At 63.2% G+C, this 26,827-nt stretch overlaps 2 protein-coding genes across 7 annotated transcripts in view; one reads left to right on the top strand and one right to left on the bottom strand.

Moving 5' to 3' along the window:
• Window positions 1–262: 262 nt before the first annotated feature.
• On the top strand, window positions 263–4,619 carry LOC135188526 (immunoglobulin superfamily member 1-like). 3 transcript variants are annotated; one of them, XM_064167991.1, is made up of 6 exons: window positions 263–1,434; window positions 1,512–1,547; window positions 1,744–2,013; window positions 2,416–2,462; window positions 2,571–2,703; window positions 4,383–4,619. In XM_064167991.1, exons 1-6 carry the CDS (start codon window positions 1,404–1,406, stop codon window positions 4,556–4,558), a joined length of 693 nt encoding a protein of 230 aa, XP_064024061.1. In that variant the 5' UTR covers window positions 263–1,403; the 3' UTR covers window positions 4,559–4,619. The 3 variants fall into 3 exon arrangements, with proteins under 3 accessions (XP_064024061.1, XP_064024059.1, XP_064024058.1); XM_064167989.1 differs by adding an exon at window positions 3,914–4,130 and having other exon boundaries at window positions 2,416–2,703; window positions 4,383–4,469; XM_064167988.1 differs by having other exon boundaries at window positions 2,416–2,703.
• Window positions 4,620–7,840: 3,221 nt separating this feature from the next.
• The window catches only part of L3MBTL1 (L3MBTL histone methyl-lysine binding protein 1), a 43,461-nt gene continuing 24,474 nt past the window's right edge, over window positions 7,841–26,827 (bottom strand). For 3 of the 4 annotated variants that reach the window (XM_064167986.1, XM_064167987.1, XM_064167984.1), the window contains 15 exons: window positions 23,843–23,934; window positions 21,465–21,569; window positions 20,022–20,157; window positions 19,742–19,842; window positions 17,186–17,337; window positions 16,224–16,300; window positions 15,626–15,711; window positions 14,640–14,750; window positions 14,305–14,419; window positions 13,825–13,924; window positions 12,636–12,833; window positions 12,306–12,352; window positions 11,301–11,458; window positions 9,697–9,759; window positions 7,841–8,419 (listed from right to left, as the gene is read on the bottom strand). In XM_064167986.1, the coding sequence (XP_064024056.1) occupies window positions 8,285–8,419; window positions 9,697–9,759; window positions 11,301–11,458; window positions 12,306–12,352; window positions 12,636–12,833; window positions 13,825–13,924; window positions 14,305–14,419; window positions 14,640–14,750; window positions 15,626–15,711; window positions 16,224–16,300; window positions 17,186–17,337; window positions 19,742–19,842; window positions 20,022–20,157; window positions 21,465–21,569; window positions 23,843–23,934 (1,676 nt within the window). In that variant the 3' untranslated portion in view covers window positions 7,841–8,284. The remainder of the gene's footprint in view (window positions 8,420–9,696; window positions 9,760–11,300; window positions 11,459–12,305; window positions 12,353–12,635; window positions 12,834–13,824; window positions 13,925–14,304; window positions 14,420–14,639; window positions 14,751–15,625; window positions 15,712–16,223; window positions 16,301–17,185; window positions 17,338–19,741; window positions 19,843–20,021; window positions 20,158–21,464; window positions 21,570–23,842; window positions 23,935–26,827) is intronic. The other variant, XM_064167985.1, reaches the window with a different exon arrangement.

The following is a 26,827-nucleotide window of genomic DNA, read 5'->3' as shown; positions in this document are numbered from 1 at the left end:
CCTGCCAGGGGCAGCAGTGCAGTGCCCTGCACTGGGCACTTGGGAGGCTCAGCTTGGCAGGGTGCTGGGGCAGCTCCTGGCAGCTCTGCTGGCACCTGGAGAGCTTGGGGCAGCTGATCCCTGGGGTCCCTTCCAGCCTGGCACTCTGGCACCCTGTGGCTGAGCTGGCCCTGATCTTGCAGATGAGAGCTTCAGTGGCAATCTTGATGATGATTTAAGTTTCACTTCTTGCTGCTCCTTTCCCCCTGGGAGGAGGGGCCCAGCAGATGCTCTCAGGGCTTTCTGCCTCTCTTCCTCGGGCTGATGGCAGCATCTGGAAGGGGATTCAAGGGGAAGACTGAAGAAGTGTTTGGTGAAAGCTTGCCAGAAGCCCTCCCCTGGTCTTCTCCCCCAGCCAGCAGAGCTCCTTCTCCCCTCAGGCCTTTGACTGCTGAGTCTGAGCACTGTGGGTCACAAGGCTCAGAGGTCTCTGAGTGCTGCTGCTTCCCCCTCGGCCACTGCCCCAAAGGCAGCCACAGCCCCACAGGGTCACCTGCACACAGCTGCCCATGGCCCTGCTGCTGTGCCCTGTCATGGCAGGAGGCAGAGGTGGGGCTGTGCCCACCTGGGGTTTGGCTCAGTCTTGCTGAACAGCAGCCCTGTGCCAGCTGTGTGCACAGGGGCCATCAGCGTGGCACAGCAAGGGCTTGGGGCTGCAGAGGAGTCTTAGGGTGTGCAAGGGTGCCCAGGGCTGATGGGGGCCAGAGAGTGACCCAGAGGTAGCCCAGAGACCTCCCCCTTCTCTTGGCAGTGCCTCAGGGGAGGCTCTTGAAGCCTGGCTCCAGGTCTGTGAGTAGGAAGGACTTGGCCAGGCCAGGAAGGGCCTCCCTGTGGGGACAAACACAGGTGCTGGGGGCCCAGTCAGGGTGCTGGGGGGCAGGCAGCTCCCCTGCCCGCAGGCATCCAAGTGCCCAGGGTCAGCCACAGCAGCAGCTGTGCTCTGGGCACCTGGCCCTGCTGCCCACCCCTGCAAGGTGAGGCAGCAGACCCAGCTGGGGCAGCCAAAGGTCCCTGTAGTGCCAAGCAGCAAGGAGAGACCCCCAGAGCTCGGCAGTCCCAGGGCAGCCCAGTTGCAAAACATGCCCCAGTTGCTCAAGAGCAAATGAAGTCATTTCCTGGTCAAGTGACCAGAGCCAAGAAAGAGAACCAGAAATCCCCTGGCACCAAGGGACTGGCACGTTCTGGTTCCAGTTCGACCAGCCCAGCCCTGCAGGAACCAAAGCCGTGGGGCAGGAGGTGACCTGTGCCAGGGAGGGCATAGCAGGTGCCAGAAGCACCCACCCAGGCTGCTCTGCCCCTGGCATAAGCCCTGCTCTGAAGGAGCTCTGCCTGGGCTGAGGCCAGAGGGCACTGAGGGGGACACGATGCTGCTGGTGGCACAGGTGCTGGCCTTTGGTAAGTGCTGGGGGCTGGGTGGGTGCCCGAGGTGCCCAGGGGCTGCCAGAGCTGTCACACTGCTGGTTCTCTTGCAGGGGCTTGCCTGGTGACACAGAGTAAGGCTGCACCAAGTGAGTGTCGTGAGGAGGCAGTCGGGGAGCCTGAGCACATCTCTGGTGTCCCCCTCCTTGTGCCAGGGCTCCTCCCCAGCCCCTCAGAGCAAAACTCACCCTTGGGTGCAGGTGGGGCCTGGACCAGGTCCCCGCTCAGCAGAGGGCAGCTGGGTGCTGGGCACTGTCTGCCTGCCTGCATCTCTGTCCCGTGCAGGTGCCCCCTCAGTCTCCATCTTCCTGAAGCCCCCTGGGGTCATCTCACCAGGAGGCTCCACCACCATCTGCTGCAGCTGCCAGTGTGCCAATGGGCACTTTGTGCTGTACAAGAATGGGCACCGGCTCCGTGCCCTGGAGCTGCCTGGCAGCAGGGCTGAGTTCACCCTCTCCAATGCCAGCTGGGGGGATGCAGGTGTCTACAGCTGCCAGTACCTGGCTGGAGGCAGCCTGCTGGCTCTCAGCGAAGGCCTGGATGTGGTGGTACAAGGTAAGGGATGTACCCCCTGGCATGGGGGCAGGTGCCACAGGGGCAGAGCAGGATGAACACAGCCCCTTGGCTTTCCTGTCCGTGTGATGGGCAGGCACTGGCACAGGTTGCCCAGGGAGGTGGTGGAAGCCTCATCCCTGGAGGTGTTTAAGGCCAGGCTGGCTGTGGCTGTGGGCAGCCTGATGTAGTGTGAGGTGTCCCTGCCCGTGGCAGGGGGTTGGAGCTGGATGCTCCTTGAGGGCCCTTCCAGCCCTGCCAGTTCTCCGTTTCTCTTCTTTCCCTGCCCCCCAAGAGGTGGGGACCATTTCTCTGCTGCTTCAGCAAGGGAGTGAAGATGCCATTGGCTGCTGGCACCAGGCCAAAGCCCCCCACACCTTCCGACGCCCTCTGCTCTCCCCACAGAGCTGCTGCTCCCCGCCCCTGCCCTGTCGGTGCTGCCCGGGCCGGAGGTGGGTGCCGGAGCCGCGGTGGCTCTGCGCTGCAGCGCTGCGCTGCCCGGTGCCCGCTGCCTGCTCTACCGGGAGGGGCAGAGGCGAGCCCTGGATGTGCTCTCCCAGCACCAGGAGGCTTTCAGCATCTCCCACGCGCGGGAAGGTGATGGAGGCCGCTACAGCTGCCAGTGCTTCACCCAGGCTGCTGCCATCTTCAACTGGTCTGCCGCCAGCCAGCCCCTGGAGCTGGTGGTGAGAGGTGAGGCACTGCCCGGGCCGCATCCTGCTCTGCTCTCCCCCTCCCCCAGCGTCTGGCACGGCTGGGTGGAACTGGGAAAGAGGATGTAGGGGCAGGAAGGAGCTGCAGGAGGGGCAGTGCAGCTTCCTTCAGCAGCGTTCGAGCCTTGCCAGCTCCTCAGAAGGCTCTGCAGATGACCTGCAGCCCCAGGGGTGCCAGGCTGTCATCGGGGGTCTCCTGGCCCTTGTCCCCCAGTGCCTGCACCCCGCAGCTCCCCCAGCCCTACATCCTGTGGCAGCCCAGTGTCGGTGGCTGGCAATGGCAGGGGAGGGCAGGGTCTGTGTTCCTGTCCTCCTCCCTGGCTTTGATGCCCCTGGGTGGGGCCACAGGTCAGAGCCTGTCCCAGCTGGCAGGGGGGTGGCAGCTACCGGCTGTGACCGCCACACTCTGGGACATGGTTTGGTGGCCACGGTGGGCTTGGGCTGATGGTTGGACTCGGTGGTCTCCGAGGTCCTTTCCAACCGAATCAGTTCCATGATTCTATTGCCTGCGGGAGCCCTCGAGCCTCCCTTTGCTCCCCGGGAACTTCCCTTCACCCCTCTTTGGCTCAGGAGAGCCCCAGGGCTGGCACCGCTCCCTTTGCCCCACGTGTGCCAGGGCTGTCCCCTTGGGCCCCCTGTGCCTTTGGGCAGAGAGCTCCCGGGGGTTCTGGCAGGGGTCCCCAGTGCGTGCCCCCTCCTGTGCCCCTTGGGCCCCCTGTGCCTTTGGGCAGAGAGCTCCCGGGGGTTCTGGCAGGGGTCCCCCGTGAGTGCCCCCTCCTGTGCCCCTTGGGCCCCCTGTGCCTTTGGGCAGAGAGCTCCTGGGGGTTCTGGCAGGGATCTGCAGTGAGTGCCCCCTCCTGTGCCCCTTGGGCCCCCTGTGCCTTTGGGCAGAGAGCTCCTGGGGGTTCTGGCAGGGGTCCCCAGTGCGTGCCCCCTCCTGTGCCCCTTGGGCCCCCTGTGCCTTTGGGCAGAGAGCTCCTGAGGGTTCTGGCAGGGGTCCCCAGTGAGTGCCCCCTCCTGTGCCCCTTGGGTCCCCTGTTCCTTTGGGCAGAGAGCTCCTGGGGGTTCTGGCAGGGGTCCCCAGTGAGTGCCCCCTCCTGTGCCCCTTGGGCCCCCTGTGCCTTTGGGCAGAGAGCTCCCGGGGGTTCTGGCAGGGGTCCCCAGTGAGTGCCCCCTCCTGTGCCCAACAGATTACACCTGGAGCAACATAGTGCACCTGGCCCTGGGGGCAGGGGTCCTGGCGCTGCTGGGGCTGATCCTGGCCGAGGCCACCCACAGCAGCTGGCGGGAGCGGCACCAGCCCTGCCCGTGACTGGCACCAGGAGGGCACCCCCGGCACTCCAGCGCCTCGCCGCGGGACCGTCTGGCTGCCCCCGGGCCTCACCGCAGGGCTCGGAGGGCTTTGGGGTGACCCCGGGGCAGGGGGCTAAGGCTTTGGGAGGGGGCACGGCAGTGCCAGCAGCCCCGCGAGTCCCTGCGCTGCTGCGGGCGGCGGCGCAGCACTGCCGGGGGCCGGGGGAGGAGGCTGCGGCGGCTGCGGCGGCTGCGGGCTGCATCCATCCATCCATCCATCCATCCATCCATCCATCCATCCATCCATCCATCCATCCATCCATCCATCCATCGCTCACAGTCGTTTATTGGTTCAAACACTGACAGGTACAGCACAGCAGGACCTCCGGGCAGGGAAACTCGATACAGAGAGGAACTTTTTCTATAGATCCGCCCTTGAAACCTCTGTGGGGTCGGACACGAAGGTCCGGAATTGCTTCACAGGCTGCGACAGAAGTCTGGGGTTGGGTTTTTGTTTTCCTCCGTGGTTGGTTTGGTTCTGAAAACACAAAGAGAAGGCAACAGCAAAACAATAAAACGAAAGGAAAGGCAAAGGAATGAAAACCGAGAGCAAAAGGAATCAAAGTGCAAAAAAGCTTCCAGCCTCCTCCTCCTCCTCCTCCCTCCCTGGTCCCAGAGGAAGGGCGGAGGAAGGCAGGCAGCCTGCAGCCCTCTCCCCACCTCCCCTCCCCGGAGGTCAAGGCGTGAGGAAGAGAGGAGCAGAAGTGGCCAAGTGCCAGCCCTGCTGCCTCCTCGCTGCCCCTCATTGCACTCACAGCCCCAGACCTGCCCTCAGCCCCCCGAGGAGGGTTTGTGCCTGCTCCAAGTGCCTGTGGCCAGCCCGGGGTCCACCTCCGCCCTCGGCTTCAGCCTGCCCTCCCCCGGGCTCGGCGCTGCCCCTTTCCACACGGAGGAAGAGCACATCCTCCTGAGGGGCTCCACCTGCCCCCACGCAGCCAGGGGCTCTTGGAGAGCCTCCCAGCACAGCCCTCAGGGCCGAGGCTGCAGCATGCCGGGGGGCAGCAGCCACGGCTCCAGCCACGCTCTGCCAGCACCGCCCGCAGCAGGGGCGGGATCCAGGGGCGCACAGGCTGGGAGGCTTCACCCAAAACCCGTCTGACCTGAAGAACTCCACACTGACACAGACGTTTTGGCTACAGTCACATCTCAGAGGCTGCAGAGAGGAAGCTGCAGGCCTGACTCAGCTCCCCCAGTCCTGGCCGGCAGTGGGCATCCCTGCCAGGAGCTTGGGTGGCCAGCAGGGGAAGGAGGAGAGACTTTGGTGCCCCTGATGCTGTCTGGAGCAGGACTCTGTGGAGCTGGAGGGCCTGCCCAGGTCCTCTGGGCACAGAGCCTGCCACCTCCACAGCACAAGAGGCCACCACAATCAAACGGTGCCACAGCTGCAGCAGGGGCAACGGTGCCACAGCCACCCACGGCACACCATGCTTTGGGTTTGGTTTGGTGTGGAAGGAGAAGGGTCTGCCCTCGACAGGAAATAGCCCTTGGCCACCCACGAACCTGCAGCTCACCCCCAGCAACCCAGAAGCTTTGTACCCAAAGGGCTGAGCCAGCAGAGAGGCTGAGGAGCTGCTGCCCAGCACAGCAGGCATGTGAGGGACCCTCACGTCTGGCATCCCCCTGCCACCTTCCTGAGCTGCTCAGCACAGCAGGCATGTGAGGGACCCTCACGTCTGGCATCCCCCTGCCACCTTCCTGAGCTGCTCAGCACAGCAGGCATGTGAGGGTCCCTCACGTCTGGCATCCCCCTGCCACCTTCCTGAGCTGCTCAGCACAGCAGGCATGTGAGGGACCCTCACGTCTGGCATCCCCCTGCCACCTTCCTGAGCTGCTCAGCACAGCAGGCATGTGAGGGACCCTCATGTCTGGCATCCCCCTGCCACCTTCCTGAGCTGCTCCTGAGCAGAGCTCAGCTGCAGCAGACGCCTGAGACCCAGACCCCATTGCCAAGGGGAAGCACCTTGGCAGTCCTGTCCTCTCCTAGGGGGAAGTCAGAAGAGCCCAGGTGAGGCAGTGCCCCATGGGGCATCCTGCTGCTGCTCATGGCTAGCAGAGTTTGGTGCCCAGGCAGAGTGCACCCAAGTGCAGAGCAGGAGCTGCTGCTGTTGGCTATGCCCAGCCAGAGCCTGGCTTAAGGTTCCTCTTCAGGAATCTTCTGCATCTCCCCCCCGGGGCTGCTCTCCAGGGCAGCCCTAGGCAGGACAAGGTTCTTCAGCCTTCAGGCTGGTTCCAGGTCTGGCAGCTGGGTTGGCACCCAGGTCCCTTCCCCAGCAGGAGGACTGACTGGGCAGGAAGGGACAGAGCAGATGGGAACAGGAAGCCTTCAGAAGCTGTTTCCTCAGCAGCCCAGGGCCATGTCCTGCGCAGCAGCCTCCAGGTGGCAGCTGGGGGGGGAGCTGAGCGCTGCTGGCACTGACAGCCCCGCAGCTGAAGGTCCCAGGGCTGCTCCTCCTCCTCTCCCCCAGCACGCAGCGCTCCGGACAGAGACTCTCTCCCTTGGCTGCCGAGAGCAGCTTCAGGGCCGTGTGCTGCGGCTCAGGGGTGACTTGGGGAGCCCCTGCGGGACCCGAGGAGATGGCAGCTGCTTGCCCTCCCCCTCCCCACAGCTGGGCAGGCTGCAGCGCACCAGCGCTGAGAGAACAGCAGGCAGCAGGGGGAGAGCTGCCTAAGGCCAGCTGAGGAAACACACAGGGAGGGAGCTGCGAGTCCTGCGTGGTGAGCAAGCAGCAGCCGCTGCGAGAGCACCCCAGTGCCACCCCAAACACCCAGAGTCCAACTGCTACATCTGCCTGGCAGCCAGGGCAGGCCTGGCAGCGGCTCCAGGGCTCTGCTGCTCCACCACACGCTGCCGGGGCACTGACCAAGGGCCCTGCCTTCCCCTGGGAAAGGGCATAACAGCCTCCTGTCAGCTGTGTCCTCCTTGGGACCAGGGAAGGAGGGGACATGGGGCTCAGCCCCCTGCCCTGCACAGCCCTCAGGCCAGGTGGCCACCTCCCAGCACTGCACTGCCACACCACTGCCCCAGTGACACCACAGAGCTATGCAGAGATGGGTGACAGGTGGTGCAGAGAGCAGTGTGGGCAATTCCAGGGCACAGAGGGGCTGCCAGGGGCTCTGCCAGGGGCTCTGCAAGGCTCTGGAGCCGCAGCCTGCTCAGCCTCCCCTTCATCAGAAGGGACAGCGTGAGGCAGGCACTGCTGTGCTGGCTGCAGCCTGCTGAGCTCCTCCCAGCACTGCAGACTGGGAGCTGAGGCCAGCAGAAGCTCCTGCTCCTCAGACAGCAGACCCTGGGCATCCTGCAAGGGCAAACGAGGGGGAGAAGGCAGCTTGGCAGGATGGAGCCAGCCTCGGGAAGGGAGCAGCTGTGCCTGTGGGGCAATGGCTGCTGCTGGCCTGTGCTGCACAGGACCTTGCTCCAGGACATGCACCAGAGGGCCCAGCCCTTCCTTGCAGAGGGCTCTAAACTGCTGCAAAGGGCACAAGCTAAGCAAGCATCCCTCCTGCCAGAGGCATGCTGGCCAAGAGAGCCTGAGGCACAGGAGAGATGGAGCCTGTACTGCAGCCAGGCAGCCCTGGCCCTGCTGCGGCACAGCCGAGAGGAGCAAAGTGCTGCTGGGTGGGGGCAGAGCAGCAGGCAGGACCTGCTGCTGCTGCCTGGGAGGAGCAAGGAGTGGGCTACTGACTGCCAGTACAGTGAAGGGACAAAGAAGTCATCATCTGGGCTTGGAAGGGAAAGGCAAAAGAGTTCAGAGGAAAAGGCAAAGTGAGCAGAAGCTCCTTGAGAGCATCCACTGTTAGCAGAGGGCCCTGGAGGGAGCTCGTCGAGCTGCTGAGCAAAGCCAGGAGCAGCCTCCCAGCGGGGGCAGGCAGGCAGTGCCTCCCCTCCTCTGCTGCCTTACAGCATCCTCCACACTGCTCCCACGGCCCCAGACTCAGCCCCGAATGGCTGCGGTCACAGCAGCCCCCGGGGGGCAGGGCATGCCCATGCCCACCCTCCAGCTGCCCCTGAGGCTCGGGGGCAGCCTGGCGCCCAGCGCTGGAGGAGGAGGGCAGCATGGAGCGCAGAGGGCAGGAGAGCAGAGCTGTGGCATCCGGAAGGGCAGGAGCAGGACATGAGAAGCTGCAGCCGGTCGAGGGGAACCTCTGTCCTGAGCAGAGCGGTTGGCAGCAGCGGGGCTGAGGGAGGATCCTGCTCAGGCCAGCAGCAGTCACTTCAAGGAGTCGTCGGCGTTCTTGAACATGAGGATGGCATTGTAGATCTTGAGGGCGGGGCCCAGCTTGACGCTCATGATCTTGACGATGTCTGCCTGGGTCAGCAGCAGGAAGGCTTCACCATCGATCATCTGCAGGGGACAGCATCACAGGCTGGGCTGCCTGGGCACAGCCAGCGTGGGCACCGCCTGGGCAGCTGCTCAGCCCCAGCCAGCTGCTACAGAGGTGCCAGGGACTGCCCACAGCACTCCCCCACCAGCCCAGGCAAGCCAGAGCTGGGAGGTCACATGCCCAGGAACTGAGTGGAGAAAGGGAAAGGCTCTTCCACAGAGCTCCTGGTGCAGCTGCACCTGGGGGCAAGGGCACAGCACACAGCCAGCAGGCAGCCTGCTGTGGCCAAACGCCAGTCCCTGCTCTGCTCCAGGTCCTGGCGCGTGTGCAGCATGCCCTCAGCTCAGCTCTGTGTTCCTCAGCACCCTCAAAGCACAGAGGCCATTTGCTGCCCACCCTGGTGTGCTGCCCCTGCTGCTGCCCACACAGGGGCCCAGCTCGCAGACTGCAGTGCCACCAACCTGTGGTGCTGGGCAGAGGACACAGGCAGGGAGGGATGGGTGAGTAAGCAGCCTGCTGCAGGAGGTGCTGGTAAGGCTACAGCACCAACTGCACAGTCACAGAGTGGTATGGGTGGGAAGAGAACTCTGGAGATCAGAGTCCAACCCCCCTGCCAGAGCAGGGCACTCAGGAACACATCCAGGTGGGGTTGGGATGCCTGCAGAGGTGGAGACTCCACAGCCTCTCTGGGCAGCCTGCTCCAGGCCTCCAGCACCCTCACACCAAAGAAGTTGATCCTCATCTCTAGATGGAGCTTCTGATGTTCCAGTCTGTGCCCACTGCCCCTTGCCCTGTCCCTGGGCACCACTGAGCAAAGCCTGGTGCCACCCTCCTGGCATCCACCCTGTGAGTGTTGCTGAGCCCTGCTGGGCTCCCCTCAGGCTGCTCCTCTCCAGGCTAAGCAGCCCCAATGCTCTCAGTCCTTCCCCAGCAGAGCTGTTCCAGTCCCCTCAGCCTCTCTGTAGCCCTCTGCTGTCCCCTCTCCAGCAAGTCCCTGTCCTTGCACTGGGGAGCCCAGAACTGAACTTCCTCCTGCTCCCTGTTCCCAGCCTTCTCACAGGCTCCCTGCCTCACCCATGCCAGCAGAACAGGGCAGCACAGCCCCTTGGGGGTCAGCATCTCTCCTCCTGCCTCCACAGCTGCACAGGCAGAGAGCTGCACACTGCAGTGCAGTGGAGCTGCTGCCCCCAGCCCTGCACAGGACGCTGGACATGCTCTCAGCATTCAGCAGCAAGCAGCTGGCCAGGTCCTCCCTGCCCTGTTGGCAAACAGCCCTGGCACTCCCAGCCCTTCTCACCTCATCCTTGAAGAGCTTGGCTTGGTCCTCACACCCAGTCAGGGTCTGAACAAAGGTGAAGACCTTGGAATGAACAGACAGAAAGGTCAAGACAGAGGCAATGCTTCTGGCTGGACACACCCTGCAGGCCACCTCCTCACTTCCACAGGGGCATTTTGTGCCCTCTAAGGTAGCACCTGGCTGGCAGGGCAAAGGCTGCAGCTGCAGCAGCCCCCACCATGCTTAGAGATCACCTTTGGGGCAGGGCACAGGTGCTGGCCTCCCCCAGGCCCCTCGGGGGCACAGCACAGCCAAAGGGCTTCCAGCAGGGTGCAGAAGAAGGGCAGAGCAAAGCAGAGTGATGGGGAAATGAGGCAGGGCTGGCTGCTGAGGCTGCCCAGGCCTTGAGCAGGGCTACCACAGCTGCCCAGGCCTTGAGCAGGGCTACCACAGCTGCCCAGGCCTTGAGCAGGGCTACCACAGCTGCCCAGGCCAGTGGGGGAAGGTGGTGCTGAAGAACCTGAGCTGCAGCTTTCATTTCCAGAGGCAGAGGGAAGAGGCCTCCTGCCTGCTCAGCCTGTGGCTTCTTGGTGAACCCCAGAACCAGTAAGGTTGGGAAAGACCTCTGAGATCAGCAAGCCCAAGCTCCCACCCAGCACCTCCACTCTGCCCTAGAGTGGCCAAGGTGAAGCTGATTTCTGTGGCAGTGTAACATGCTGAATTAAAAGGCTGCTGCCTGCCTGTGCCAGCCTGCCCTGCACTGGGGGCACCTGCAGGCCAGGTGAGAGCCTGGGGGTTCTGCATCTCCTTCTGCCAGCAGGGCTCAAGGCTGGCAGCTTGCCACACAGCTGAGAGAAGGAGGGGAACTGTGCCATGAGAGGGTTAGGTTGGAGAAGAGGACAAATGTCTTTGGTGCCAGAGTGGTCAGGGATTGGCACAGGCTGCCCAGGGAGGTGGTGGAGTGCCCATGGCTGGAGGTGTTCCAGAACTGTGTGGGCATGGCACCTGGGGCCAGGGCTTGGTGGCCACGGTGGGGCTGGGCTGAGGGTTGGAGTAGATGACCTCAGAGGGCTCTGCCAGCCCAGGCAGTTCCATGGTTCTCTGATTCTTACATCCAGTTGATGTCTTTTGGTCCTCCTGCACTGAGGGACTGGATGCTTGCTCTCTGCAGCTCCCTGAGAGGTGGCTGCAGGCAGCTGGGGCTGGACTCTGCTGCCTAGGGTCAGGTGAGAGGAAAGGCAAGGTCCTGAAATAGTGCCAGAGGAGGGTTAGGCTGGAGAGGAGGACAAATGTCTTTGGTGCCAGAGTGGTGAGGGATTGGCACAGGCTGCCAGGGAGGTGGTGGAGTGCCCATGGCTGGAGGTGTTCCAGACCTGTGTGGCCATGGCACCTGGGGCCAGGGTTTGGTGGCCATGGTGGGGCTGGGCTGATGATCTCAGAAGTCATTTCCAAGCCAAACAATTCTGATTCCATGAACTCTGATTCTTGCTAGCCCAGGGCAGTGGCTGCTGAAGCACCACTGTGCCCGGCGCAATGCCCCACGGTGCTGCACAGCCAAGCAGAGTGCTGCCAGCCAGGCTGGGGGGAGCCCAGGAGCCAGCACACAGGCTGCCAAGCCACCTTACCTCGTCGATGGTCCACTTGGCCACCGTAGTTGCCGTGATGCCAGCCACGCCTGGCAGCAGCTTGCAGTGCTGCTCCCAGCAGAGCGCCAGGGAGCGGTCGGGGTGGGCAGAGAGGGCAGACATGAAGAGGGACTGGTGCATGTTGTCTGAAGAAATGGCTGGCAAGGGAGAGGGAAGGCTCTTACAGGGCAGCACAGCAGCCCAGCCTAGCCCAGGAGCCTGGAGGAGGCTCCCCCCAGGCAGGGCAGGGCCCAGGGCTGGCAGCAGGACAGCCCAGGCACAGATGGCAGCCACTGCCCGGGTCCTGCACTGCTGCAGCTGCCTGGCACTCTGCACCCACACAGCTACACGGGGGCACAGCAGCCACAGCAGGAGCCTCAGCATCCCTGGCTGGAGAGGACCCAGTGCCCCTGGCTGGAGAGGATCCAGGACCCAGCACCCCCTGGCTGGAGAGGACCCAGGACCCAGCATCCCTGGCTGGAGAGGACCCAGGACCCAGCATCCCTGGCTGGAGAGGACCCAGGACCCAGCATCCCTGGCTGGAGAGGACCCAGGACCCTTGTTTAGAGAGAACCCAGGACCCAGCACCTCAGGCTGGAGAGGATCTAAGACCCAGCACCTCAGGCTTGAGAGGATCTAAGACCCAGCACCCCTGGCTGGAGAGGACCCATCACCCTTTTCTGGAGAGGACCCAGGACCCAGCACCCCTGACTGGAGAGGACCCAGCACCCCTGGCTGGAGAGGAGAGGACCCAGCACCTTTGGCTTGAGGGCAGCCAGCAGCAGGGGCAATGCACTGCCATGGGGAGAGAATCCTGATTCCCTGCCCTGCAGCACTCAAATATTCACAGCCAGAAACCAGCAGACAGGAGCTGGCAGAGCTGTGCCAAGAGGCAGGGGCATTGCTGCTCAGATGGGCAAGTTCAGCAGGAGCTAAGGCAGCCAAGGCAGATCTGCTGCCAGCCCCCCCCAGCTCCTCGCCCTGCCGTGCCAGGGGGTCACTTACTCTGGAAGTCTTCCTGCTGGATCTTCCGGTACTTTGGGGGTCTCCCTCTAAAGAGACAGGAAGAGTGATTGCCAGCGGGGCTGGCACCGGCCCCAGCGCCCTGCCCCGCACCGCGCAGGGCACAGCCCCGCCGGCGGGAGCAGCCCTGACCTCCTGGACCCTGACCAAAGGGACTGACAGCTACAGACACACAAGAGGGGGAGAAGAAGAAGACAACGACCAGAGAGATGCCCCCGAGAGCTGGAAGGGCAAGTGCCAGGTGCCAGCAGCTGTGCTCCCCGGGCCCAGGAGGCTCTGTGGCCGGGGTGGCAGCCGTGGCGCAGGGCTCACCTCCCGTGGTGCCGAGACTTCTTCCTCTGCGGGAAGCCCATCAGGTTCCTCTTGCGAGCCGAGGCTTCGGTGTCGGACAGCTCAGCCTTGAGCCTGTTCTGGTTCTTCTCTGCCAGGGGGCACCCTGAGAGGCAGTAATGGGCTGTGAACCTGCCCGTGACGTGTCCCGACCCGTCGCAGCCCGGCGTGGGGCACTTCCTAGGAACAGAGGGGAGGCAGGGTTGGAGCCGGCCGCCAGCAGGGCAGGGGCAGCCGCGGGGCCAGCTCCGCCTCCGGGCACGGCCACCGCAGCCGCGGCCCCGGGGAGCGCAGGACAGCGCTGCCGAGAGAGCGCCCGGGGCGGGGCAGCAGCAGCTGCTTGGTACCCCGGGCACAAGCATCTGCATCCCCTTCTCTGCTGCCCCGACAGCCACCCTGTGCCAGGCAGCACGGAGCTGGCCCAGCAAGCCGCTGACACCCACAGAGCCTCCACCTGCCCTTCCCTACCCTCACAGGCATCCAGCCCAGCCTCAGGCTCCTGAGTGTGGCCATCACAGAAGCCCCTGGCAGACAGATCTGCCTTGCCCATCCTCAAGGATGCTCCAGCAGACTGCCAGCCTGACCTGCTAGGGTTGGCACTAGGCTGTGCCTGGCTTTCTCCTCAAGGCTCGCGCCAGGTCACAGCCTGGTCGTGCACTGGCACAGGCTGCCCAGGGAGGTGGTGGAGTCCCCAGCCCTGGAGGTGCTCAAGAATGGGGTGGCCATGGCACTTGGGGCCAGGGTTTAGTGGCCCTGGGGGTGCTATGCCAAAGGCTGGGCTGGGTCTCAGAGCTCTTCTCCAAGCCAAACAGTTCTGTGATTCTAACCAACAACAAAGTGAGAGGCACCCACGGGGGCAGGAGGGACATGGTCCTTGCCTTGAGATGGCATCAGCAAAGAGCATCTCAGAGGCACTGTGCCCCATATAGCTGATGTGCCCACACAAGCAGATGGGCATGCAGGGCAGTCCCAGGGGCTCTGGGTGCTGCACAGGACAGGGGCAGAGCTCACAGCAGTTACACTGGCCTCAGGCTCAGAGCTGCCCTGGGGCCTGGCATGAGGAGAGCAGAGGCTGAGCCAAGCATGTGGTGGGCGCAGGGAAGGGCTGGTGGAGGTGGCTGGCACAGGCTGGCAGGAAAGCTGTGCCCTTGGTTCCCTCTGGGAAGCTCACCTGTGGTGGAAGCTGTACTTGGAGCTCTTGGTGTGAGGGATGCTCTTGCAGCCCAGCGTGGGGCAGCCCCCATGGGCAGAGGAGGCTGCTTCCTTCGGCCCTGCACCGAGGAGAGAAAGGAGGTTGTGGAGTCTCCTCCTCTGGAGCCTTTCCAGCCCTGTCTGGATGTGTTCCTGAGTGCCCTGTGCTGGATTCTCTGCTCCTGCTCTGGCAGGGGCTGGACTGGAGGATCTTCCGAGGCCCCTTCCAACCCCTAACCTCCTGGGATCTGGGGTCCTGTGAAGGGAGACTGTCACAGCTGCAGGGGCTCAGGGTGCCCTGCCTGCACCAAACAGCTCCAACTGAAAGCCCTTCCCCTCCCTGCCCATCCTCAGCCAGCACCTTCCCTGCCAGCTCTGTCCCTGGCAGCTGTGGGTGACTGTGAGGCCCTGGCACGTCTGGGGGCTCTGCCATGAGGGGTGGCCCAGGCCTGTGACTTACTGAGAGGAGGCTGCAGAGGGTGCCCAGTCTTGGAGCACCAGCCTATGGGGTGGATGTCTGGGTGGTCCACGTCGATCCAGAAGTCATAGATGTGGCTCCAGCCATCGAAATGGATCTGGGGAGGCAAGGGGAGAGGTCACCCTTCAAACCAGCTCTGGAGCCCCCCAGGCTCCAGGCAGGTCCAAACTCCAGTGCCAGGCTCTCCTGCACTCCTGCAGGCAGGCTCTGCACAGGGCACTGCCACACACCTCCAGACACTTGGGCACTGCAGCTGGCAGTGAGCTGGCAAGGCAAGGGGCAGGCCAGGGCAGCGCCTGGACAGGCTCAGCACCTACCTTTATCCTGTGGTCTTCCACATCCTCCACGCTGGCCACTCGGATGAAGGAAGGAGTCCTCCTGTCCACTGCCTCCAGCTTCATGTTGACCAGGAAGCCATGGGGAGGGCGCTGGGGCCACAGGAACCCAGCTCAGCAGGGAGCTGTGCTCTGGGGCCCAGGGTAGCTTCCCCCTGTGCTCCTCAAGCCCAGCTCTCAGCCCTGGCCTGTCCCACTGTGAGCCATCCCAGCTCCAGTGGCAGCAGGAGAGAGAGCACAGGCAGCCCAGAGCCAAGCTGTGCTTTACCAAGGGGACAAAGCTGTGCTCAAGGGAAGGAGGGCTCCAAGGGACACATTTTAAGGGAGCCATCCCAGCTCCAGTGGCAGCAGGAGAGAGGGCACAGGCAGCCCAGAGCCAAGCTGTGCTTTACCAGGGTGGCAAAGCTGTGCTCAAGGGAAGGAGGGCTCCAAGGGACACATTTTAAGGGAGCCATCCCAGCTCCAGTGGCAGCAGGAGAGAGAGCACAGGCAGCCCAGAACCAAGCTGTGCTTTACCAAGGGGACAAAGCTGTGCTCAAGGGAAGGAGGGCTCCAAGGGACACATTTTAAGGGAGCCATCCCAGCTCCAGTGGCAGCAGGAGAGAGGGCACAGGCAGCCCAGAGCCAAGCTGTGCTTTACCAGGGTGGCAAAGCTGTGCTCAAGGGAAGGAGGGCTCCAAAGGACACATTTAAGGATCTTGGCTGGACACAGCTGCTGCTGCAGTTGGAGACAATTGCCAAGCAAGCCTGAGTGACCTCCCATGGCTCAGCTGAGGGCATGCTCACACTTCCCACTTTTGCCAGTGTTGAACAGTTTGTCCAGCACAGGCCTGACTTCTGAGCCCTGAGTGCAGACCTGAGGCCATGCCTGTGACAGCAGCACACTGCACATCAGCTGCCTTCATGACAACAAAGACTTGAAGCAGACTCCTGCCCAGGCAGGGCAGAGCAGGTGGTGAGGCACTCACCACTTTGAAGGCCCAAGCTGGGACAGCAGCTGCTCCTGTCTCTTTCAAGTACTTCTCCCAGGTGAAGTTGTCAGGGTCAGGATAATCTAAGAGGGGGAAGATGCAGAAGGTGAGCTGGAAATTAACCCAGAACATCCTAGTGCCTTGAAGGCCCAAGCAAGTCTGTGCTAGGCAGGTGGGAAGCTGGGAGACATCAAGAAGTGCTGCTGTTTTCTCCTGGCCCATGAAATGCAGGCTACAAGGAGGCAGTAGCACCTTGGGTCCTCCTCCTGCCTCCACTCAGCCTGACACAAGCACTGTGCTGTAGCTGGACACAAGCACAGGAGCACTGCAGGAGCAGGCCACCCCCGTGGCAGCTGTCAAGGCCAGGCTGGATGTGGCTCTGAGCAACCTGGGCTAGTGACCAGATCTTTGAGGTCTCTTCCAAGCCTGACAGTTCAGTGACTCCTGGATGTGGTCCTGCTGAAGGAAACTGCCTGTGCATGCAGACAAGCAAGAGCCATGGGGTCTGTGCTCCCAGGCTCCCCATGCCACCCTGGCAAGACTGCCCCACGGGGACGGGCCAGTGCAGGCTGTGCCCCCCTGCCTTTTGACTCACCTTGGGGAGGTGTGAGGGGTTTGCCATGCTCCTGACACCATCCCACTGGGTGGATGTATGGGCTGCTGGGGTCACACCTAGAAGAGACAGCCAAGCCCTGACAGGGGGCCGAGATAGGCAGCTTATCACTGCCAGGCAGCACAGGCTGTGGGGCCTCAGGCCTGCCCCTGGCACCACCCCCCAGGCCTGCACCACCAGCAGAGCCCCTGCAGAAGTCACTCTTCTGCTGCAGCCTGAGTGACCGAGGGAGCCAGGGCCCTGCTATGGCAAGGGCTAGAGCAGAGGCACTCCAGCCCGGGGGCAGCAGGGCATGGACATGCCCCGGGTGCAAGCCTGCAGCAGAGCTGCCCAGGGAGCAGCAACCCTTTGACGTGAGCAGGCAGCCAGGCCATGCCCTCCCGAGCAGTCAGGTTGCTCCTGCTGGGCACAGCTCCCAGGAGGGCAGAGCAGACTCAGGTGCTGCTGCTCTGCAGGGCTGCCCAGCGGAGCAGGAGGCTGCCCGGCAGCGGCGAGTGAGGAGCAGCCAGGGGCAGAGCCTGCCCAAGGCTCCTTGGGGCAAAGAGAAGGAGAAGGTCAGAGGGCTGCAGCCCCAAAGCCAGCAGGAGCTGCCCTCAGGACCCTGATCCTGCTCACTGGCCTTAACCAGCCTCAGCTAGGTCACCTCCCCACCCACAGCCACAGGAGCTCCTTTTAAGACGCAGCCTTCGGTCTCTGCATCACAGAAGGTGCCACCTCCCAGGCAGGTGCCAGGGCGAGCCCACAGCAGGTGATGGCAGCTGTCCTGCTGGGACCTCATCACCTGCAGGGCCCTGGCACCGCCCCAGAGGGCGAAGGTTTGCCCCCCAGCAGAGCCTGTGCCTCTGTGCTGCCGGAGCTCAGCTGGGCAGCAGGCTGGGCCGGTGCTGCTGGGGCAGGGCAGATGTGGCCCCAGCAGTGGCCGCCAGGGTCCCCCAGGCACCCACCAGTAGTCGTAAGTGTCGTCCCAGTTGTCGAAGTGCACCAGGAAGCGACTGTCCACCACGTCTGTCACCGTGGCCACGCAGATCAGAGAGGGGTTCATGCGGTCCACTGCTTCCAGCTTCATGCCCACCTTGAAGCCTGGGGAAGCCTCATGCTGCCAGGAGAGAAGGGCACTTGGCAGTCAGAGCTCTGCTTCCACTGCCCTCCTCGCTCCCCTCGCCTGCTGCAAGTGGGCACCTGCCCAAACCCTCCCAAACCCAGACCCTCCCTGGCCTCCAGGCAGCCCCAGAGAGGCAGTGCCCTGCTGTGCCTGCAGGGAAAGAGGCAAACAGCAACTCGGCCACACAGGTTTGGATCAGACCTGAGGAAGAAGTTCTTCAACATGAGGGGGGTGAGAGATTGGCACAGGGAGGTGGTGGAAGCCTCATCCCTGCAAGTTTTTAAGGCCAGGCTGGATGTGGCTCTGAGCAACCTGATCCAGGGTGAGGTGTCCCTGCCTGTGGCAGGGGGGGTTGGAACTGCATGATCCTTGAGGGCCCTCCCAGCCCTGTGATTCCATGCAAAAGGAAAAGAAATCTTGAGGCCCTAAGGATCTCTAAGCAGTGACCTCCAGGAGAAAAACAGAATCAGACTTGGGCTGGTTCAGATCCTGGCACAGGACACTTGTGCCCACACTGCTCCAATGTCAGCAGCTTGGCAGCCTGGGTGCCCTCCGCCCTGCCTTGCCTTATTTCTTGGGTGCAAAGCCACAGGACACACTGCACGGATCATGGCAGCACTGACCAGGAGGCTTTGGGCAGAGGAAGTACCCTTGAGAGGCCATTTAGCAGCAGGCTGAGCTCCCCCTGCAGCGCTTCGCTCTCTGCCCTGCTCCTGCTCTCCTCACCCTTGCCACCAGAACTCATAGCATCAGAGAATGGGTTGGGGTGGAAGGGAGCTCAAAGCTCAGCCAGTGCCAACCCCTTGCCATAGGCAGGGACACCTCCCACTAGAACAGGTTACTCAAGGACTCATCCAGCCTGGTCCTGAACACCTCCAGGGGGGTTGTGGAGCACAGAAGCACCCAAAGTGATCTTTGATCTTTGATCACATTGGGTGCTTCTGTGCTCCACAACCTTCCTGAGCAGCCTGTGCCAGTGTCTCACCACCCTCAACCTGTGCCAGTATCCCTGGGGATTCTGCCCCTTGCCTCTGCTCTCCTCACACCCCACCTGCAGTCCTGGGGGCAGTTCTGCAGCCCCCAGCACAAGCAGGACATAGAAGTGTTGGAGCCAGCCCAGAGGAGGCCACCAAGATGCTGAGAGGGCTGCAGCAGCTCTGCTGTGAGCACAGGCTGAGAGAGTTGGGGCTGTGCAGCCTGGAGAGGAGAAGGCTTGGAGGAGAGCTTGGAGTGGCCTTGCAGGAGCTGAAGGGGGCTGCAGGAGGGCTGGGGAGGGACTATTGACAAGGGCTGGGAATGAGAGGAGGAGGAGGAGGAGGAGGAGGAGGAGGAGGAGGAGGAGGAGGAGGAGGAGGAGGAGGAGGAATGGGTTTGAAGTGGCAGAGGGGAGATTGGAACTGGATGCGAGGAAGTTGTTTGTAGTGAGGGTGGTGAAAGGTTGCCCAGGGAGACTGTGGAAGCTCCCTCCCAGGAGGTGTTCAAGGCCAGGTTGGATGAGGCCTTGAGCAACCTGTTCTAGTGGGAGGTGTCCCTGCTTATGGCAGGGGGTTGGAACTGGATGACCCTTAAGGTCCCTTCCAACCTAAACCATTCTGTGATTCTGTGATTCCGTAGAGGGCTGGAAAGGTATTGGGTGGGCAGCAGAGGCCCAGCACCAGCTGGAGGGGCAGGAAGCTGGGGCCAGAGTGGCTGAGAGCAGCCAGGCAGAGAGGGAGCTGGGGGTGGTGGGAGAGAGGAGCTGCAGAGGAGGCAGCAGTGCCCAGGTGGGCAGCAGAGCCAATGGCATCCTGGGCTGGCTCAGGAGCAGTGTGGGCAGCAGGACAAGGGAGGTTCTTGTGCCCCTGTGCTCAGCACTGCTCAGGCCACAACTCGAGTGCTGTGTCCAGTTCTGGGCTCCTCCATTGCAGAGAGATGTTGAGGTGCTGGAAGGTGTTTGGAGAAGGGCAGCAAGGCTGGGGAGGGGCCTGGAGCACAGCCCTGTGAGGAGAGGCTGAGGGAGCTGGGGGGGTGCAGCCTGCAGCAGAGGAGGCTGAGGGCAGAGCTCATTGCTGCCTGCAGCTGCCTGCAGGGAGGCTGTAGCCAGGTGGGGTTGGGCTCTGCTGCCAGGCACTCAGGGACAGAACAAGGAGACAGAGGCTCAAGCTGTGCCAGGGGAGTTCTAGGCTGGATGTTGTTAGGAAGTTGCTGGCAGAGAGAGTGATTGGCATTGGAATGTGCTGCCCAGGGAGGTGGAGGAGTGGCCGTGCCTGGAGGTGCTGAAGAGGAGGCTGGCTGGGGCACTTGGTGCCAGGGGTTGGTCAATCAGAAGGGTCAGCTGCCAGGCTGGACTGGATGATTCTCCAGGTCTCTTCCAGCCTGGTGAGCTGTGATGCTGTGAAGCAGACGAGCTGCTGCTCACCGTGTTTCGGACCACGAAGAGATGCTTTGGAGCTGCCTGAGCCTTTGTGATCTTCAGGTAGTTTGTCCAGCTGAATTCTTCCTCCTTATAACCTACAACCCCTCAGGAAGACAAAGCAGAGCACAAGTTCACAGGGAGCAGGCAGGAGGTGATGAGGCCAAGGCTCTCCTGGCCCCACAGAGCCATCTTGGCCCCATTTCCAGTGGCGCGTTCGGGGAGCCACTCTTTGTTCCCCCCTCCTCCAACAGAAGCCAGCAACTGAGACTGGCTAACTCCTTACCTTTTGGGGGCTGGAGCTTGTGGCCTGTCTCTTCAAACCAGCCAGCAGGGTGGATGTCAGGGGAGTCAGCATTGAGCCAGAAATCATGGCACTCGGAGTAGCCGTCGAAGTGGAGGCGCATCCGGTACCCGCACACCTGCCAGCAGGGAGGGTGGGAAAAGGAAAGGGCCATGGAAACCTCCTGCTGCCCTTGGCTGAGCACTGCAGGCAGCTGCCCTCCCACACACAGCCTCAGCAGAGTCACTCATAGGCCACTGCCCCAGCACCTGCCAGTCCCAAGAGGTGTCCAGCACAGGAGAAGTGAAAGGCCACCGGGAGCCAGCCCTAGGAGAAGAGGTGAGACGTGTGGGGGCACCTGTCTGGGTCCAGCAGGGGCAAGGATGCCCTTTTCTGCAGCCAGGGGAGGTGCAGGCACAGAGATTGTGGGGACATGTGGGGATGCTCTGGTGAGATCCTGCCAGCAGCAAGAGCAGCAGCTACTGCTGGATGGTTGCTCAGCCCTGCTGCCCAGGGGGCTCTGCAAAGCAGAACCATGGAATCGTCAAGGCTGGAAGGGACCACAAGGACCATCCAGCTCCAACCCCTGCCATGAGCAGGGACACCTCACACTAGAGCAGGCTGCCCACAGCCACATCCAGCCTGGCCTTAAACACCTCCAGGGATGAGGCTTCCACCACCTCCCTGGGCAACCTGTGCCAGGCTCTCAGCACCCTCATGCTGAAGAACTTCTTCCTAAGGTCTACTCTAATGCTGAGTGGAGAGCCCCACAGAGAGGCCTCCATGGGCACAAGGAGGAGCAATGGGATGCCCCCACAGCCTCCATCTCGAGGGCTCAGACCTGCCTGAGAGGGATTAGTTTCAACACAAGAAGCTGTTTTCATGCCCACAGTCTTCCACCCTGTGGCTCTGCTGCCTCAGGGTGGTGGAGAGCCCTGCCATGCTGGAGCATGCCAGCAGCTGAACAGCAGGCTCCTGACCCAGCACCAAACTCCCCTTTGCTTGGCTGAGCTGCTGGAGCACACAGGATGTCAGGGGTTGGGAGTGATCTCTGCAGATCTGCCAGTCCAACCCCTGCCAGAGCAGCAGCAGAGAATCCAGCACAGGGCACACAGGAACACATCCAGACAGGGCTGGGAAGGCTCCAGCGAAGGAGACTCCACAACCTCTCTGGGCAGCCTGTGCCAGGGCTCTGGGACCCTTCCAGCCAAGAAGTTCTTCCCCATGCTGAGCTGCAACCTCCTGTGCTGCAGTTTCCCTCCCTTGCCCTTGTCCTGTGGCAGGGCACAGGTGAGCAGAGGCTGTCCCTGTGCCTCCCTTCCTGACCCCCAGCCCATCTCATGCAGGTGAGGGTCCAAAGCTCACCTCCTCCACAGGCCAGCTGGCAGCAACCCCCCCCTGCCCCAGAGAGCTGTGAGGAGGAAGCAAGCACCATGAGAACCTTACCTCAGCCACTGTCAGGATGAAGTACATGGATGGGTGCTGTGGGTCGATCCCCTCCAGCTTCATGCCCACTTTAAAGCCATTCTTGTGCTGGGAAGCTACTTGGTACTGCAAAGAGAAACCAAACTACAGTGCAAAGAAAGGGCAGAGCTGGGTCCAGAACTGGCCCGAGGAGCAGCCTGCAGGCAGTGGGAGCAACCAGCAGGCAGTGGGAGCAGCCAGCAGGCAATGGGAGCAGCCAGCAGGCAGTGGGAGCAGCCAGCAGGCAATGGGAGCAGCCAGCAGGCAGTGGGAGCAGCCAGCAGGCAATGGGAGCAGCCCGCAGGCAATGGGAGCTGCCCGCAGGCAATGGGAGCAGCCAGCAGGCAATGGGAGCTGCCCGCAGGCAATGGGAGCAGCCAGCAGGCAATGGGAGCTGCCCGCAGGCATTGGGAGCAGCCTGCAGGCAATGGGAGCAGCCAGCAGGCAATGGGAGCAGCCAGCAGGCAATGGGAGCAGCCAGCAGGCAATGGGAGCAGCCCGCAGGCAGTGGGAGCAGCCAGCAGGCAATGGGAGCAGCCAGCAGGCAATGGGAGCAGCCCGCAGGCAATGGGAGCAGCCCGCAGGCAATGGGAGCAGCCAGCAGGCAGTGGGAGCAGCCCGCAGGCAATGGGAGCAGCCAGCAGGCAATGGGAGCAGCCAGCAGGCAATGGGAGCTGCCAGCAGGCAATGGGAGCAGCCAGCAGGCAATGGGAGCAGCCCGCAGGCAATGGGAGCAGCCCGCAGGCAATGGGAGCAGCCAGCAGGCAGTGGGAGCAGCCCGCAGGCAATGGGAGCTGCCAGCAGGCAATGGGAGCAGCCAGCAGGCAATGGGAGCTGCCCGCAGGCGGTGGGAGCAGCCAGCAGGCGGTGGGAGCAGCCAGCAGGCAATGGGAGCAGCCCGCAGGCAATGGGAGCTGCCCGCAGGCAATGGGAGCAGCCCGCAGGCAATGGGAGCAGCCCGCAGGCAATGGGAGCAGCCAGCAGGCAATGGGAGCAGCCAGCAGGCGGTGGGAGCAGCCAGCAGGCGGTGGGAGCAGCCCGCAGGCAATGGGAGCAGCCAGCAGGCAGTGGGAGCAGCCCGCAGGCAATGGGAGCAGCCAGCAGGCAATGGGAGCAGCCCGCAGGCAATGGGAGCAGCCAGCAGGCAATGGGAGCAGCCAGCAGGCAATGGGAGCTGCCAGCAGGCAATGGGAGCAGCCAGCAGGCAATGGGAGCAGCCCGCAGGCAATGGGAGCAGCCCGCAGGCAATGGGAGCAGCCAGCAGGCAGTGGGAGCTGCCCGCAGGCAATGGGAGCAGCCAGCAGGCAGTGGGAGCAGCCCGCAGGCAATGGGAGCAGCCAGCAGGCAATGGGAGCTGCCCGCAGGCAATGGGAGCAGCCCGCAGGCAATGGGAGCAGCCAGCAGGCAGTGGGAGCAGCCCGCAGGCAATGGGAGCAGCCAGCAGGCAATGGGAGCAGCCAGCAGGCAGTGGGAGCAGCCCGCAGGCAGTGGGAGCAGCCAGCAGGCAATGGGAGCAGCCAGCAGGCAATGGGAGCAGCCCGCAGGCAATGGGAGCAGCCAGCAGGCAGTGGGAGCAGCCCGCAGGCAATGGGAGCTGCCAGCAGGCAATGGGAGCAGCCAGCAGGCAATGGGAGCTGCCCGCAGGCGGTGGGAGCAGCCAGCAGGCGGTGGGAGCAGCCAGCAGGCAATGGGAGCAGCCCGCAGGCAATGGGAGCTGCCCGCAGGCAATGGGAGCAGCCCGCAGGCAATGGGAGCAGCCAGCAGGCAATGGGAGCTGCCCGCAGGCAATGGGAGCAGCCCGCAGGCAATGGGAGCAGCCCGCAGGCAATGGGAGCAGCCCGCAGGCAATGGGAGCAGCCAGCAGGCAATGGGAGCAGCCCGCAGGCAATGGGAGCAGCCAGCAGGCGGTGGGAGCAGCCCGCAGGCTCCTGCTGGGTTTGGGCCCCGTGCTGCTGGCAGGGCAGAGCGTCCCCAGGCCAGGAGCTGCGGGCAGGGGGAGCGGGCACAGAGCCCAGCCCTGTGCCCTCTGGCGAGCAGGCTCCCGGCAGCAGAGGTGCAGCTCGGCCGCATGGCCCCGGCAGGGCTCACCGCTGGCTTTGGAGAGGGCTGGAAAGGCTCCCCCAGCCCTGCCAGGGCCGCAGGGGGGTCCCGGGCAGCTGCGGGGTGCGTGGGGCGGACGCTGGGAACGCGGACCGTGGGCAGACCGAAGCTGGGGGTGGCCTGGCCGGCTCCGGGTGAGGAGGGCAGCTGGCACATCGCCCACGACACAAGGAGGACAGGAGGAGGAGGGGAGGGCGGGGGCAAAGGGAAAGAATAAAAGATGAAAGAGGGGGAAACAAGAGAGGAAAATCCCAACTCACATCCTGGAAGAGATCTAAAGGGGCAGCGACAGCTTTCTGCTCCTCCAGGTAGGACGCCCAGGACCAGCCTTCCTTCTTCTGCTCACCGGCACCTGGGCGCGGCACAAAGGCACTCAACAGCGCTGCGGAGGGCGCTGCAGCCCGGCCCTGCCTGCCCGGCCCCTGCCTGCACGGCCCCTGCCCTGCCTGCCCCTGCCTGCCCGGCCCCTGCCTGCACAGCCCCTGCCCTGCCTGCCCTGCCCCTGCCTCTGCCTGCACGGCCCCTGCCTGCCCCGGCCCCTGCCTGCTCGGCCCCTGCCTGCCCTGCCCCTGTCTGCCCGGCCCCTGCCTGCCCTGCCCCTGCGCTGCCTGCCCCTGCCTGCCCCTGCCTGCTCCGGCCCCCTGCCGCGGCCGCCTCCGGGCTGCCCGCACCCGAGCGTCCTCCGGTGCCGCCTGGTGTCAGCCTCCTCTGCAGCCAGCCCTGCTCCGGCCAGCCCTGCTCCGGCCAGCCCTGCTCCAGCCAGCCCTGCTCCGACCAGCCCTGCTCCGACCAGCCCTGCTCCGGCCAGCCCTGCTCCAGCCAGCCCTGCTCCGGCCAGCCCTGCCCCAGCCAGCACGCCCGCAGTGACCACGGCGCCGAGGCACTGGGGAATCGCTCCCAGCTACGAGGAGCTCCCAGCCGGGCGAAGGCGCAGCGAGCTCAGCCCCTGCTGCCGCTGCAGAGGCCACCTGGGCTGGCCTCTGCTCCGAGACAGCCACCTCAGCCCCCTGCTGCACACCGGGACCACCCTGCTGCCCTACAGAGCGACTGACTCCTAGGGCACTGCAGAAAAGAAGGCAGCACTGCCTGCTCCCTGCCTTTGACCTCCTTGGCTCTGCCCGACCACGAAGGCTCTGCCCGAGCCACACAAGACACAGTCCAAGCCCCTCACTCTCAAACACTTTCTACCCCCTGGGACAGCAAAGATCTGGAGGTGCTGGAAGGTGTCCAGAGCAGGGCCAGGAGGATGAGCAGAGGGCTGGAGCTGCTCTGCTGTGGGGACAGGCTGAGAGAGTTGGGGCTGTGCAGGCTGGAGAGGAGAAGGCTCCAAGCAGACCTCACTGTGGCCTTGCAGTGTCTGAAGGGGGCTGCAGGAAAGCTGGGGAGGGGCTTCTGAGGGTGTCAGGTAGGGATAGGAGTGGGGGGGGAATGGCTCCAAGCTAGGAGGGGAGATTGAGATTAAACCTTAGGAAGAAGTTGTTCAGCATGAGGGTGCTGAGAGCCTGGCACAGGTAGCCCAGGGAGGTGGTGGAAGCCTCATCCCTGGAGGTGTTTAAGGCCAGGCTGGCTGTGGCTGTGGGCAGTACCTGATGTAGTGTGAGGTGTCCCTGCCCGTGGCAGGGGTTTGGAGCTGGATGATCCTTGAGGTCCCTTCCAGCCCTGACAATTCCATGATTCTATGAGGGGACTCCAGGAGTGCTGTGGCTGTTCCAGTACTCAGTAGTTCATAGCCACAGGCCAGCCACGACAGCCAGCCAGCATCAGAGCAAAATCAGACCAAGTCCTTGGGTTTAGGGGAGGAGAAGATGGCCAAAAACAAGAACTTGCAGAGAGAGGATTGAGTCCAGCAGCAGTCAGTTTGCAGATGACACCAAGGTAGGAGCAGTGTGGAGCTGGTGGAGGGTAGCAGAGCCCTGCAGAGGGACCTGGCCAGGCTGCATGGGTGGGCAGAGGCCAAGGGGATGAGACTGAACAAGGCCAAGGGCAGGGTTCTGCACTTTGGCCACAACAACCCCAAGCAGCTACAGGCTGGGGACAGAGTGGCTGAGAGCAGCCAGGCAGAGAGGGAGCTGGGGGTGGTGGGAGAGAGGAGCTGCAGAGGAGGCAGCAGTGCCCAGGTGGGCAGCAGAGCCAATGGCATCCTGGGCTGGCTCAGGAGCAGTGTGGGCAGCAGGACAAGGGAGGTTCTTCTGCCCCTGTGCTCAGCACTGCTCAGGCCACCCCTGCAGTGCTGTGTCCAGTTCTGGGCTCCTCCATTGCAGAGAGCTGTTGAGGTGCTGGAAGGTGTTTGGGGAAGGGCAGCAAGGCTGGGGAGGGGCCTGGAGCACAGCCCTGTGAGGAGAGGCTGAGGGAGCTGGGGGGGTGCAGCCTGCAGCAGAGGAGGCTCAGGGCAGAGCTCATTGCTGCCTGCAGCTGCCTGCAGGGAGGCTGTAGCCAGGTGGGGTTGGGCTCTGCTGCCAGGCAGCCAGCACCAGAAGAAGGGGACACAGCCTGAAGCTGTGCCAGGGCAGGTTCAGGCTGGCTGTTAGGAGGAAGTTGCTGGCAGAGAGAGTGATTGGCATTGGAATGGGCTGCCCAGGGAGGTGGTGGAGTGGCTGTGGCTGGAGGTGTTCAAGAAAAGCCTGGATGAGGCACTTGGTGCCATGGTCTGGTTGGTTGGGCAGGGCTGGGTGCTAGGTTGGACTGGATGATCTTGGAGGTCTCTTCCAACCTGGTTGATTCTATGATATTCTATGACACAGGGGAAAAGAAGTGCCAGGGATGCTTGGGGAATCCCTGAGCAGAAGCTCTGCAGCTCTGGAGAACAACAACTGCACCTGTAGCCAGAGCACACTCTGACTGCTGCACTGAAGCAGCCAGGCATGGGTTTTGTTTGTTGAGGTTGCTTCCAAAGCAAGAGGAAATAAGCTGCTGAAGTAAGAAGGCTCAGCACTGCTCTCTTGTATGCAGCAGGGAAGGTTCCAGGCTCAGGGCTCAGACTGAGGAGAAAAGGACCTGGCCAAGGAGGGTGAGATCCCTTTTTGATGCTCAGTGTAACACCAGGGATTAACATCTGGCCCCTGCTACTGTCCCTGGGTCTGGCTGCAGACAGGAGCAAGAAGCTGGAACAGTTTCATTTGCAAAGTGCTTGAGTCTGACCTTTCACTCCTCAGAGACAAAAGGTTTCCCATAAGGGTTTATTTTCTGGTGTTTACCCCAAGTTTTCCTTCCCCCTCACTCTCAGCAGACTGCAGAGGAGCACCACA

This window comes from Pogoniulus pusillus, chromosome 29, assembly GCF_015220805.1.
Source record: "Pogoniulus pusillus isolate bPogPus1 chromosome 29, bPogPus1.pri, whole genome shotgun sequence".
Taxonomy (NCBI): domain Eukaryota; kingdom Metazoa; phylum Chordata; class Aves; order Piciformes; family Lybiidae; genus Pogoniulus; species Pogoniulus pusillus.
This window is presented reverse-complemented; position numbering and strand designations above follow the sequence as displayed.

Excerpts from the sequence above, each read along its gene's own strand:
- LOC135188526 (XM_064167988.1), top strand. The coding sequence starts at position 1,404 with ATGCTGCTGGTGGCACAGGTGCTGGCCTTTG. Across the intron at positions 1,435-1,511 it reads GGCACAGGTGCTGGCCTTTG|GGGCTTGCCTGGTGACACAG; the intron begins GTAAGTGCTGGG and ends GTTCTCTTGCAG. Across the intron at positions 2,704-4,382 it reads CCTGGAGCTGGTGGTGAGAG|GTACAGCACAGCAGGACCTC; the intron begins GTGAGGCACTGC and ends AAACACTGACAG.